At 48.0% G+C, this 12,433-nt stretch overlaps 3 protein-coding genes across 4 annotated transcripts; all 3 read left to right on the forward strand.

The window, feature by feature from the left end:
* The first annotated feature begins 392 nt into the window (after positions 1 to 392).
* Positions 393 to 3,253, forward strand: E1B28_006610 (uncharacterized protein). Its single transcript, XM_043151302.1, has 15 exons — positions 393 to 790; positions 850 to 913; positions 974 to 1,035; positions 1,099 to 1,185; positions 1,246 to 1,327; positions 1,380 to 1,446; positions 1,505 to 1,704; positions 1,764 to 1,859; positions 1,915 to 2,387; positions 2,447 to 2,533; positions 2,590 to 2,630; positions 2,690 to 2,702; positions 2,767 to 2,777; positions 2,838 to 2,896; positions 2,950 to 3,253. The coding sequence occupies exons 1-15, from the start codon at positions 434 to 436 to the stop codon at positions 3,012 to 3,014; spliced, it is 1,764 nt and encodes a 587-aa protein (XP_043012396.1). The 5' UTR covers positions 393 to 433; the 3' UTR covers positions 3,015 to 3,253.
* Positions 3,254 to 3,432: 179 nt separating this feature from the next.
* Positions 3,433 to 5,611, forward strand: E1B28_006611 (uncharacterized protein). Of its 2 annotated transcripts, XM_043151303.1 has the most exons (8): positions 3,433 to 4,206; positions 4,264 to 4,371; positions 4,447 to 4,593; positions 4,648 to 4,814; positions 4,869 to 4,973; positions 5,040 to 5,106; positions 5,161 to 5,179; positions 5,244 to 5,461. In XM_043151303.1, exons 1-8 carry the CDS (start codon positions 3,621 to 3,623, stop codon positions 5,284 to 5,286), a joined length of 1,242 nt encoding a protein of 413 aa, XP_043012397.1. In that variant the 5' UTR covers positions 3,433 to 3,620; the 3' UTR covers positions 5,287 to 5,461. The 2 variants fall into 2 exon arrangements, with proteins under 2 accessions (XP_043012397.1, XP_043012398.1); XM_043151304.1 differs by having other exon boundaries at positions 4,447 to 4,814; positions 5,161 to 5,186; positions 5,244 to 5,611.
* A 2,890-nt stretch (positions 5,612 to 8,501) lies between these two features.
* On the forward strand, positions 8,502 to 12,067 carry E1B28_006612 (uncharacterized protein). The gene is made up of 23 exons (XM_043151305.1): positions 8,502 to 8,643; positions 8,711 to 8,811; positions 8,867 to 8,934; positions 8,987 to 9,039; positions 9,097 to 9,152; positions 9,215 to 9,231; positions 9,285 to 9,436; positions 9,491 to 9,667; positions 9,719 to 9,821; positions 9,873 to 9,891; positions 9,948 to 9,985; positions 10,044 to 10,116; positions 10,164 to 10,272; positions 10,332 to 10,353; positions 10,408 to 10,421; positions 10,475 to 10,569; positions 10,617 to 10,677; positions 10,731 to 10,751; positions 10,808 to 10,846; positions 10,897 to 11,027; positions 11,077 to 11,439; positions 11,491 to 11,795; positions 11,860 to 12,067. The coding sequence occupies exons 2-23, from the start codon at positions 8,745 to 8,747 to the stop codon at positions 11,959 to 11,961; spliced, it is 2,085 nt and encodes a 694-aa protein (XP_043012399.1). The 5' UTR covers positions 8,502 to 8,643; positions 8,711 to 8,744; the 3' UTR covers positions 11,962 to 12,067.
* The last annotated feature ends 366 nt before the right edge of the window (positions 12,068 to 12,433 follow it).

A 12,433-nucleotide genomic window follows, 5' to 3' on the forward strand; every position in this document is an offset into this window, starting at 1 on the left:
AGAAGGGATCCCAAATAGAACGATTAGATGGTCCCGGCCGGTTGAGCGAGAATGGATTGAGGATTATTCAATATTTGTACTAAGTCTTGGGCAGTGCATATGATGGTGGGCTATGAGGTTGTCCCGACATGGGACTGAACAAGGTTTCAGAAGGAAGCACCGCAGAGTCCGACCAGGCAGGTTCCCGCCCCCAAGTAGACGAGCCTGAATTCAAGTTTTTTAAACATTCCAGAGTTTTGCAACCCACTAGCGCAGACTGAGACTATATGTCGACGCAGGAATTCGGATGCTTGACCGAGTTCCTGTAAAGAATATGTATACGTTGCGAAAGAGCGTGAAAGAGACGTTGGGAGTTGTTAACCGAGCGGATGACAAGGGTTAGCCGCCCTTATCAGATTTCTATTCAGCACCTTGACTTTGCTTCATCGTACCTATGCGACACGCCGTTAGTCAATCGTCAAGCGAGTTCAAAGCAAGTTGTGGCTCGCACGTGGTGGCAAAAGCCGGGCAAAGCGGTGCCAGTCCCGAAGTAGAATGCAACTTCGGAGCTTGCTCGACTCTGGGTAGTCGTCCTACCACCATGTTTCTATCTAATCGTGCTCTCGGTTTTTCTAAGAGGTACTGGTTGCGTCGAACCTTGTCTTCGAGGGCATCTGGCGTATTGTCTGCACTCAACATCCCAACGAATGGAGAAGTTAATGGCGTTTACGATGGGCAGTGGAGGGGCTCTGGTAAGATCATGGAGTCTGTATGCCCTACCACAGGAGAGGTATTGGCTCGGGTGAAGACGGTCCGTATGTCAAATCATTTGTAGGCCACATAGGTTGAAATCTTCCGTCGTTTCCCTAGGCCACTCCAGAAGAAACCGAGGTTGCTCTCCAGAGAACGCGTGAAGCTTACGCGTCTTTTCGTAGTCAGTTCAAGTCTCAATACGATGAAGATGCCGTCCACTAAGTTGAAATTGTCTTGTCAGACCTTCCTGCCCCTCGAAGAGGCGAGATTCTAAGGCAAATACGCACCGCACTATCAGACAAAGTGTGTTTCGTCCGAATTTTTAATATGGTTTGAATCGACTCTGAAGTTTTTGGGAACGCTTAGCGGGAAGAGCTGGGTGCACTGGTGTCCTTGGAAATGGGGAAAATCAAGACCGAAGGTATCGGGGAGGTCCAAGAATTTATTGACATCGTATGTTACAAGCTTCTATTCGTCGGCTGTGTTGTTGACCTTTTTTACCTTGATCACCAGTGCGACTATGCGGTTGGCCTCTCTCGCATGATGAACGGAAGGGTGGTCGCATCGGAACGACCTGGACATTCCATCTTGGAAGGTTCGTTTCCGGTGCTCCAGTAAACATTTCCAAGTCTGCTTATCGTTCTTAGTCCCGAATCCCTTGGGCGTAGTTGCTGTCCTTTCAGCCTTCAACTTCCCTGTGGCGGTGTATGGATGGTATGATATCCCTTCTTTTTGTTCCATTACTCGCTCGTAACGATGTACTTTACCCAAGGAATCTGGCTCTCTCACTTGCTGCGGGAAACGCCACGATATGGAAGCCATCTCCAACAACCCCACTGTGTTCAATTGCTGTTACATCTGTTATCGCAGAGGTGCTAAAGAAAAATGATCTTCCAGGTGCGGTAGCTGGATTAGTTACCGGGGGCAGCGACGTGGGAGAAGCGTTGGTGAATAGTCATGATGTCGAACTCGGTGAAGAACCGCATATATATTGTGTTCCGCAATCATCCAGACTGACCCTTGCTTATTAGTTTCATTCACGGGAAGTGAGCGTGTTGGAAGACTCGTGGGTCAAGCTGTGGCATCCCGTTTCGGCAAGACAATTTTGGAATTAGGAGGCAATAACGGTAATGTTTATCTCGTTCTTGTTGGTTGCCCCACTAATATACTTCCTTAATATAGCCTCCATCGTGATGCCCGACGCAGATTTGTCGTTGGCGATACCAGGTGTATTCTTCGGCTCTGTCGGAACCGCTGGACAAAGATGTACTTCTACCAGGCGGCTCTTCCTTCATCGGGACATTGCCGCGGAATTTCTGGAGAAGTTGAGAAAACTTTATCTGTCCGTTGAACCAGGCGACCCCCTGGTCCAGGACACACTTCTTGGCCCAATGCATAACAAGGCAGCTGTCAATGTATATGACAGTACAATTGACTATCTGGGCTCCATCAACGCTGAGGTCTTGTGTGGCGGGAAGAAATTTGACAAGGCACCGTTCGAGGCCGGTAATTTCGTGAGACCCACTATTGCGCTACCCAAGTCCGTCAATATGAAGGACAAGATATGGAGTACAGAGACCTTCGCTCCTATCCTGAATGCTGCCGTCTTTGACGACTTGGAGGAGGCAATTGAATGGAACAACGCTGTACCTCAGGCGAGTAGCCATTAGATGTTCGTCTGTGCCATAGGCCTGGTGACTAACAACAGTTTTAGGGACTATCGAGTAGTCTATGGACTCGTGATATCCGAAACGTTGGGAAATGGATAGGCCCCAGCGGCTCGGATACTGGTATCGTGAATGTAGGGACCTCCCGTTTCTCACCATTTCCGTGATTCTCATGAACGTCTGGTCATAGGTTAACGCAGGGACGTCTGGAGCTGAGATTGGAGCGAGTTTGTGAGCCTTGGTTACAATGTTTTGACGCATTCATGCTCACTGATCGTTATGTTTTGCAGCGGTGGAAATAAGGTGAGGATGTCCTGTCATCGTTACTCGCAGCACTGATTGTCTGACAATTTTCACCTATTTAAAGAGTACCGGGTGGTAAGTGTTGCATCAAGTTGTCGTGAATACCGGCCTAATATGTACCACGTCTTGTACCAGGGGAAGAGAATCTGGAGGCGATGCTTGGAAACAATACGTGCGCTGGAGCGCGTGCACTAGTACGTCTCTTATCCCCCCTATGGGTGGTTTTACTGATGGTTTTTTTCTGCAGTAAACTTCTCTGATGATGCACCCCTGGCGCAGGGAGTGAATTTTGGAATCTCCGACGATTTGTGAAACTGGTGTACGGATGTCCGGCAATAATTGCTCACATGCCAGCCGTTGAGGACAACTCCATCACTTATGTAAAGGCAATCCTAACCTGGCGTCAAGGGTGGTCAGGTCGTGGAGGCGATTTTCTTGTCCTCCATGTCTGATGGATTGATCCGACATCACTACATTTGTATTTTACTCGTGTCATTTGTTGTAGGGTAACACGATACTGTATGACAACATGAGGTACATCACTTCTCAACTGTCCATGCCCATGGTATTTACCATGGGGCTGTAGAGGAAGCTTGCGTGGGTAAATTGAAAAGAATTAAAAATATTGTACGATTTTTCGGCAAAAAAAAAAAGAAAAAAGAAAAAAAAAAGAAGTGCCGAGAGGCGTTACCATGGCCAAATATAGATATGTCCGATTGATTCACCCCATTAAGCACGATTGCAGGCAGTGTTCCACCTGGGCCATCAAATCAACTGATGCCAAACTTATAAGCCGACGTTTTCTTTCAGACATCTTCGCCAATTTTTTCCCGTCTTTCACTCTTGCTGCGGGGATCAAGTGTTTGTTTGCTGGCTTCTCTGCATTCCATCCTCCCTTATTCCCATCGAGAACTCTACATGTCCATTCAGGACGACCTACCCTGGCCCGAGTTGGGCAACGTTTCGCGAGGAGCAACGAGAGGGAACCAAGGGCAGAAGGGTGTTTTGGGCTCTCCAGATCGTGACGGACGATGCACACTTCAACTTCGTGTGCAGCCAGGTGTTCTTGCTGTCAAACTCAACCGCCAGGCGAGCGACTGGTACAGGACACTCGATAATGAAGTCAATCGTGCCTTGAAGTTGACAAAGACCTACTGGCGGAAAGCGAGAAGACGTCAAGACTACGATGCTCGCGCAGACCAAGATCATATGGAATTGCACGAATGGCTGCAACAGTTGAAGGACAAGACCATGTCCCATCTCGAGTTACTCATGCAAAAGGGTGATATCCAAGGACCTCCATACATCATGCCCGACGACATTGAATTGACTTTCTTACGGAAGTTTATCGAGCGTCAAGCAGCGGGTATCCCTCACAACCCTCGTCTGCGGAATTCGGGGGAGCAGGCGTACATTCTTCGTGATCAATCGGTGGAGTCGGCGTCCCCTGGACCTTCAGACCAGAGTTACATGGATCAAGGCAGGCGGAACCAAAACGGGCTTGGTGCGTACCGCTATTTCGTCGAGCTATTACCCTTTGCCTAATATTTTCCTCAAATAGATCCCTCAGATCCTTCTTCTAACCACCTTATGTCCATGTCTTCACGTCCATCTGAATCACCGCTTCTTCGAAGTCCTGAGAACTTGCTGCAGGAGGCAGCTGCGTCGAGTGAGTTGTATCCGCGAATAAATGAATCTCCGATCGGACCACTGAATTTTTCTCTTCATCTCTTGGCCGCTCTAGAACAAGCGCTCCAACTTTCCCGAGCTTCCCTGGCCCGCGCCCAGAAAGATACACAGGATGCCTTTCTACGTTACACTGCATGTCTCGACGCCGAAAGACAAGCCCGACAATCCGTTGCTACAGCGGAAAAGCGTCGGGACGATGTTAGTGGGTACCTTTCCACTTCAGTGTTCCCCCAGCTCGTTCCTAATGGCGGTGCAGTGTCCGCTCTACTCAATCTCAGCCAAGGGATGCAACAACCTTCATATTCGCCGCACATGTCGGCGATGCCTCATACTTCCGGCGTCGACCAACAACGGTCAAGACATTCATCTGTTTCCCTGGAGGAAACTCAGGCTGCTCAAGCTCTGGCACGATACCATACAGAGGTATATTTTTTATAACAATGTGAAAATTCGTGAAAATCAACGTGTCATAAACAGGCTCAGAATCAGGCAGAATTAAAAGCCTCGCGCAACAACAAACCAATGGAATGGGGTGAACCTGAACCACAGGCCGTCTATGCCACCGAGCCGATGCATATGGAGGTATTATCGATTTTTTGCTCAGCCAGATCGATCGGTTAAACATTTCAAATTTATTTTTCTTTGAAGGATCATACCGGCAGATCGTTAGCGAGGAAACACTCACGCACCTGGGATAATACCGGCCAATTATCAGGTGGGTTCTGTTTCACGTTCTGACCCACAATGTCTTATCAAAATGACCCGACAGACGGCCACAACCAATACGGGTGCGAGGTAATTATTAAAGACGGAAAAAAGGACGCTTTGTTGACTATCTTTGCCCCTCTACAGGACCTCACAGCTCTACCTCCCAGAAAACGTATACATCACATGATGCCAGGATTCGATGTCCTGGGCAACGCCATGCAAGCTCAAGCGCAATCGATGGGCCTACAACCCTGACATGACCTCCGATACACGACCTCGCCATGATATTTATCTGTTATCTTTATCTTATGTGCTTTCAACCGAGTAATTGTAATTGTACTTCCGCAAACAAGTAGGCTTCACGTTACTTAAGGTGTAGAGTACTACAACATTTTTGTATTCTATATTCATAGTTCATACCACTTCCACTAGAGTTATACCTAGCATAACAATTACTGAACTTCTGGCATCCAAATTTTTCACATGTTCGGAAATAAACTGTCACGCCGAACTCACCAAGAATAATACAACTGATGTCGATTGGCTGATTCCGGTGATCGTGATTCAGTTCCATATCCATACAGTCGTCGAGTTGAAGGTTAAATGAGATGATGCATTAGTTGCTGTGTTTCTTGAAATAGCTGATGAGTTTCATCTTGTTGCCATGAGGTGACCTCTGACAATTCTCGCCGCATCGCATATTATCTAATATCTAAGGTCCCATAAAAGCTCCGTGGACAGCGCTACTATATCGCCCATCCCGAACGCTGAGCTTTTGACAGTCAGCGAGCGGAGATGGTGAGAGACTAAACCTAAATTCACTCAACTCGCCGCCGAAAAGCTGTTCCGCTGTCGGGTTCGGAGGGGGCCTGAGCAGAGACTCCCGTCGTAGAGGGCTGTGTTCGCCGTCAACTTCTTACACTCCATGACGTGGCGTATGTGGCGTCGAGGGTATAGAGTCCTCCGACATTCTTTCTGCGAGACGGTGGTTACGACTCGAAATTAAATCTATCCGAGGCACCCAAGTAGTTCCGGTGGTGTTGTCACCCTTGATTAATAAGAGTTGGCAGATCTGCCGCCAGCAATGAACTACCTCAGCTTCCGTTCAGCCACATATCGGAGTCATTGTTTCGTGTATTTCGAGAGGTACGAGATTGCTATACTCTCACCGACGCCCTCAGGGTTGAAGTGCTTCACGGCCGAGCGGCGCTCTAATAGGGAATCGAGGGTAGGTCGTTCATTGAATTTTTATGCCGGACCTGCCCCAAGTTTTCCGTTTATACTGAGTCCGTTGGGAGTCTAGGAAGAGGGATAGTTCCCGAGATCGAGATTTTGTTTGAGGCTAGTCCCGTAAGGAAAGGCGGTAATGATTGCACCCTTGAGGAACTGATAGGTCATCTTCGGGAGCAACTGCGGAAACGTGAAGTGTTATTGGACAAGCGACGTTGGCATATGCACTGAGAAAGTGAAGGTGTGTTGTGTGGGACGTGAAAGGCAAGTTGGCGCCGCTCAACAAACTGACGCCCTTAGAACACTGCAACTCGAAATTAACCTGCAGCCTACATTTCACTAAACGACATTGAACATCAAGGGAGTCGGGAAAAACTTCGGCATCCCACGAAATCCCCCGAGATTTTGTTTCCAAGATTAAAATCCTCCCTCTTTGTGTGGCTGAGGATTGATTCAACCATCTTGTTCTGGCCTTCCTTCTGGATTTCAAGGCCCGTTGGAGTTAGCCATTAAGGTTTCTTTATCTCGGGGTAGCTGCAGATCAGTCCAAGTTTCGAGAAAGCTGTGGGCCAAGGTAACTAAGACAGACTAGGATTAATCCCAACCCCAACTGTCGTCGGGCATGTCCTCATCGGGTGTCTATGCCAATAGCAGGTCGGGAAGTGGGTCTTATTTTCAAGTTTCACTCACATACGTAGAACACCCGCAAATTTCCGCCTATTACACCTCCACTGAGCAATGGCGTGAGGGACATCAAATCCATCAATCTTTGAGTTCTCCGCTGTGACATACCATACTAGTAATTTCTGGGTACAGGAACCATCGGTATTTCGTACTCGTCGCCGACGCGCAAAGAAAGATTGGGATCAGAATGTCTGATGTAAAAGAAGGGTACGCATCAGAGCCATCATACGCCGTTGAAGGCCAAAGCATCGGGAGAGGAGTACTCACGATGACAACGAGGGCAGGGGACTTGCCGTCTCGATCAAGCGGAAATTAGTGCGAGCGCTCCCATAATATGTCCCGAGCGGCCAACGCCTAGTAATAGCCACCCTTGTCCAACAGATTTGAGGTATACCAATCAATCCCCTTATTACCGTTGTCGGGACTCGGCCGAAGCCACAATCTGGCCTTGTTGTCCCTGCCTGTAATACAACTGGGTGTTTCAACTTTTCAAGCGGTACACAGCTCGTTATGCAGATTGCGATCATAAGTTGATCCGCGGTGAAGTTTTATATACCTGTGGACTGAACTCGACGCTTTGAAACAGCAACGAGATCCTGACATTAATCAGTGATATGCGTTAATAGAAGGGACCTTTGGAAGTACATACATAAACGGCCACGAGGCTTACCCACCGTAGGGCTGACTTGTGTTGAATTCGACAGGTTGGATGCAAAGGACCGGGATTTTCGACGTCACTGACATCCGAGTGACACGGGATAGACAGCGCTTTCAGCTTTCAGGGGGGTCCTGCTCCCAAGGAGCTAGAAAGTTAAACGTTAACGGATAATAGGCTTGAGACTGCACGGGGTCGTGCCTTTCTACGGCGAAGATCATCGAGTAATTGTAATTCTGATAGCTTGTGCAGGGAGTGTGTCAATAATGTAACCTCCAAGCCTCTCTATAGAGGTTTCGTGTCTGTCGACATCAATTTTCAATATCGGAGTTGCCTGTAGAGCGGGAGAAGGAATCCTTCCTTTTCCGAGCTTTTGAAGCTGCGATGACAATTTCTTCAGTTTCTTCCCCCGGAGATCGGGTGGAATCTTTATTAATTATCTTCCGTTATTGGGTCCCTCCCGCAAGAAATGTCTAGAGTTCTCCTTCTTAGCTTCTGTTTTGTCGTTTGTGGCATGGGAAATCAGTCCAGGTATCGTAGGACAACTTACCTCGGGATGTCGATGGCGCCACTGAAAGCCTTTGGTGCCTGTAGGACGCGTGTGCGAGCCTAACACACTACCAATATTGAAGTTTCTGATATCGCTCTTAGGTAGGCACTACGGCGGGTGGAATCCTAGCGTTGGAGATACAAATTCGACGAACTTACTGGAAGGTAGTGCTGTTCCTTGCAGTGTTTTGAAGTAGCAATCACGGTTCGATTGAGAGAAAGTTCGAAGGTGCCTGCGTGGGAAGCTTTAGGGTAGGCCAGGATCCATTTGAGGAAGCCTTCAACGAAACGCGATTCTACTTACTCCTTGGTCAACTCATACATACTTCATCACTTCTCACCCCCACTCTTCTAATTTTCCCCTACGCCTCGTCCCTGACAGCGGCCCGCGAGCGGATCTCATGGATGTCAATCACCATCACCTAGGTCAGATGGTTCGTGATTATCATTCCGCCTGAGCGTTTTCTTATCTTCACCTCAATTGTAACCACAGGGAACCTTACAGGAATTAGCTTACACCGGAAGTAATGAAACGGGCGATATTCGCAACTGTCGTGCTCGGAGCCGTTCTGGAACACCAACTCCAAGCAAAACGTAGGTTCATTGAAAGTCGTCTGGCAGAGGTTTGCGATCTGAGCGTTAGTCGTAGTTGCTCCCAAAGCATTTGAACCGCTTCCTTTGGGAACGATTTGGCCCGCAGGATGGCTGTATGATCAAGTGAGATCCGAGCTCTAAGCCATGGAGAAGGGAAGCTTACGCGGACCAATAGCTTCAGGTTCAAACAGATGGTGTAGCTGGGCATATGCATGAATTCTACCCTTTGTATGTCCAATAATACTTCAGCTATGCCGGAATAAAGCGTGCTGACCAATTTTTCAGAGTGGCGAACACAGACTGGACTGGGGGCGACTCTTACTATTCTTACCTAGAAGAAGGTCTGCACTCTCAGTTGTAGAAGTGTTGTGAATCAATGGACTGAAATGTTGTTCCGATGCAGCGGGGAGCTACTGGTTCGTGAGTGGTATAATTTCCTTCTGTCTGGTGGATTGTCGTTGATACCTTCCCAGAACGCGATGGTACCAAACGGCATCCTCATGAACCATACTGTCATTAAGAAGAAGTCGAGGGAATTCCTTGATTACGTCCTTGACAACCAAGACTTTACAGGATGGTTGGGGCCAGAAGTAGGAACGGAAAAACCCCGATATCTGTGGGGAAGGTGCTAGCATCTGATTTCTGATTATCGATCGTCACTGACTATGTACCCATCCAGATACCCGTTCTTCTTTGGCGCAATTCAAATGGTGGAATATCATACCGAATTAACAGACCGTGTAGTCACCGCCCTACACAAATTTGTCAGACTGGCAAACACGATGCTGAGGAATGGAGAAGGAGTGGATAAATGGGCTGAAACGAGGTGGGAAGATTTTGTGGTCACCTTACAATGGTGAGTTCAACCGTTCCTCGCCGCTTGTTTTACGGACTGAGACAATTAAAGGCTCCACGACAAACATCCGAGAGGCCAGGAAGACTTACTCGTCGATACCATGAGAAGGCTCAAGTGGAGCGGTACTCCTTGGGAGAAGGTTTTCTCACGAGATGTGAGTCGATGCTTCGTCCATCTAACTCTTCTTTGATGTGTTCCCCCACAGCTATTCCCGAAGGGGCCAGGCGAGTTCACTATTATTCCATCAAGGGCTGAGTTTAAGATCTGATCTCCTTAACAGTTGAGCAAATTCCAAATCCATTCGGAAAAGACCTATATGTACGTCAACATGAATCTTCAAACATCTACCGTTCTGAATCCCTCTTTCGGTTTCTAGTGGCATGGAGTGAACATGGCAGAAGGACTAAAAGCTCTACCTGCTACTTACAGATTCACGCTCAACACATCAGGTTAGGCAGTTCCACAACTTCGGGTCCCATCTAATGGCCCTTAATAGACCTCGAAGCCGCAACCCTTAGCTGGGATCTCCTATTCAAGTACCATGGCCGACCATCAGGTGCCTTTGGAGCGGACGAATTATTGTCCGGCTTGGAAGCTAATCGTGGGTACGCATCACTCAAATTTACTTACTGGGATTTGTATCCTGGCTTACAATGTGCCCAAGGTCGGAGTTATGTCTCGTGGTGGTATGGCCTGGTGCTCTCCCCATAACGAAACTGAATGTCCTTTTTTGTTTTTAGGAGGCCATGTTTTCGTAAGCCCCGACAGACGATGATGCTCATCAGTATCTTCACTCACGTTTGATAGGGGTTCTTACCTCTATCAGGTCATAGGCGATTTGAAGTTCGCTGATCGAGTCGAGCGGATGACTTACAATGCATTACCGGCGACCATCACGTCCAGTAAGCACGCCTACCTTATGAATTGGTTTTACGCCTCAGCTCCATAGACATGTGGGGAAGACAGTACCTACAGCAACAAAACCAAGTCGCAGCAAAGAACATGACCCCGTAAGCGCTTTCCAAAGTGTCTCTACAGAATGCTCATCTCCCACTGACACTAGGAATCCGTTTCCAGAAGACGGGTAAGTCTACTTCTCCAGGACTTTGAGTGCGAGTAGTAGCTAAATCGACATTGTAGCCCTGAGTCCAACATCTTCGGCCTCGAGCCAAATTACCCGTATGATGCCATATTCTGTAGTCGTTTGTCTTTACACATCAGAACTTCAGTTGTTGCACGGTGAATTTTCCACAAGGATGGCCCAAGTTCATCACAAACGCGTTCCTCGCCACTCCCGACAAGAAGTCACTCGTGCATCTATATTTAGGGCCATTTAGTGCTCGGTTAATGCTGGCGGATGGTTAGTTACGCTCCTATTCCAACCGAAACCTCAACTGAATCCCTTCTAGATAATGCCGTTTCAGTATCCGTGGAAACCCTCTACCCATTTGGTGATATCCTCAACTACCAAATCCGCGCAGAGAAAGACTTTACTTTTTACGTCCGCATTCCAAGTTGGGTCTCTGGAGGTTCGCTTTCAGTGAATGGGGATGCCAAACAAAGATTCTCACCGAATGAGAATGGGTTGCAGAAGGTCGACCTAAAGAAAGGAGCGACGACGTTGGTATTGGAGGTTCCTGCTGAGATCACTGTTGGTATGTACCCACGTCTCTCTTCCTCTCCCAATGTTGTGGTTGATTGCCAGATGGCAGAATATCGCCCACACGGATCCGTTGCCCTCCATCGTGGTCCTCTGAACTACGCTTTTGACAGTACGTCCGTCTATCCTCACTTCCTAATTCTAACCCGAACAAATCCCCCAGTCGCGCGCACCGAAAAAGTTCTCAAGGTCAATCCTGACGAGCCTTATGCGGTTGATCTAGAATATGACCCAGCCGGCGTGTGGGAATATGCTATTGACCCGAGTCAACTGAGTTTCCACTATAATCCTCCTGAGGGCAACGTGCTTCCATCCCCAGTTTTCGATTCTGGAAAGACACCTATGTCGATTACTGCTACTGCCTGTCATATTGAGTGGCCATTGGGAGGAGACATGTTCACTTCAAACCCGCCAAAAAATCCGGAGTGTATTGGAGAGAATACGGTGATCACGCTTGAGCCATTAGGGGTGAGTCCTTTACCTTTGTTCTTTCTATGGGGGACTTACTGAGATTCACCGGTTGAACTCGTAGGCAACGAAGTTGAGGATTAGTGAGTTTCCGGTGTTCAATGCATCGAAGAACGGGGTTGAAGGGGCGACGAATTCGAGAGCGCAAGTTCCGTTGAAGTTATGAACCTCAAAAGCAACTGGGACGGTGTCTTTTTCTGGATCAATATACAATGGCAAATGTTGAAGCATTCGTAAAAATTTCACGGACGTGATCTAATGGAAGCTCTCAGGAACGAGACTCGCTGCATCGTATGAGCCCAGGAAGGGACATATCTGATGGCGTGATGAAAGAACTGCCTGATTGCTGGACGCTGTAGAGATAGGCTCGAACATCGATGACGAGTTCGGACCTGGGAATTCTTGACACAGGTACGCGTCAAAAAGGCTAAAAAAAGGCTAAATGGCAAACGCAAGAATTATATCAGACATTTTATAAGTTTAGGAGACTTTTTGTTGGTGTCGATTCGCTCGACGTTGGCACCAGCAAATATGCCCTCTAAGCGTAAGTAACCTAGTGAGTTCTGGTCGCTATCATGGTCGAGTACTACTTCATCATGATACTGAATTTTACCGGCTAGACTCAATGTCTCTGTAAC

Source organism: Marasmius oreades, chromosome 3, assembly GCF_018924745.1.
Source record: "Marasmius oreades isolate 03SP1 chromosome 3, whole genome shotgun sequence".
NCBI lineage: Eukaryota > Fungi > Basidiomycota > Agaricomycetes > Agaricales > Marasmiaceae > Marasmius > Marasmius oreades.

Excerpts from the sequence above, each read along its gene's own strand:
- E1B28_006610 (XM_043151302.1), top strand. The coding sequence starts at position 434 with ATGCGACACGCCGTTAGTCAATCGTCAAGCGAGTTCAAAGCAAGTTGT. Across the intron at positions 791-849 it reads TATTGGCTCGGGTGAAGACG|GCCACTCCAGAAGAAACCGA; the intron begins GTCCGTATGTCA and ends TCGTTTCCCTAG. Across the intron at positions 2,534-2,589 it reads CGGATACTGGTATCGTGAAT|GTTAACGCAGGGACGTCTGG; the intron begins GTAGGGACCTCC and ends GTCTGGTCATAG.
- E1B28_006611 (XM_043151304.1), top strand. The coding sequence starts at position 3,621 with ATGTCCATTCAGGACGACCTACCCTGGCCCGAGTTGGGCAACGTTTCG. Across the intron at positions 4,372-4,446 it reads GCAGGAGGCAGCTGCGTCGA|AACAAGCGCTCCAACTTTCC; the intron begins GTGAGTTGTATC and ends TGGCCGCTCTAG. Across the intron at positions 4,974-5,039 it reads CCGAGCCGATGCATATGGAG|GATCATACCGGCAGATCGTT; the intron begins GTATTATCGATT and ends TTTTCTTTGAAG.
- E1B28_006612 (XM_043151305.1), top strand. The coding sequence starts at position 8,745 with ATGAAACGGGCGATATTCGCAACTGTCGTGCTCGGAGCCGTTCTGGAA. Across the intron at positions 9,986-10,043 it reads CATTCGGAAAAGACCTATAT|TGGCATGGAGTGAACATGGC; the intron begins GTACGTCAACAT and ends TTCGGTTTCTAG. Across the intron at positions 10,752-10,807 it reads AATCCGTTTCCAGAAGACGG|CCCTGAGTCCAACATCTTCG; the intron begins GTAAGTCTACTT and ends TCGACATTGTAG.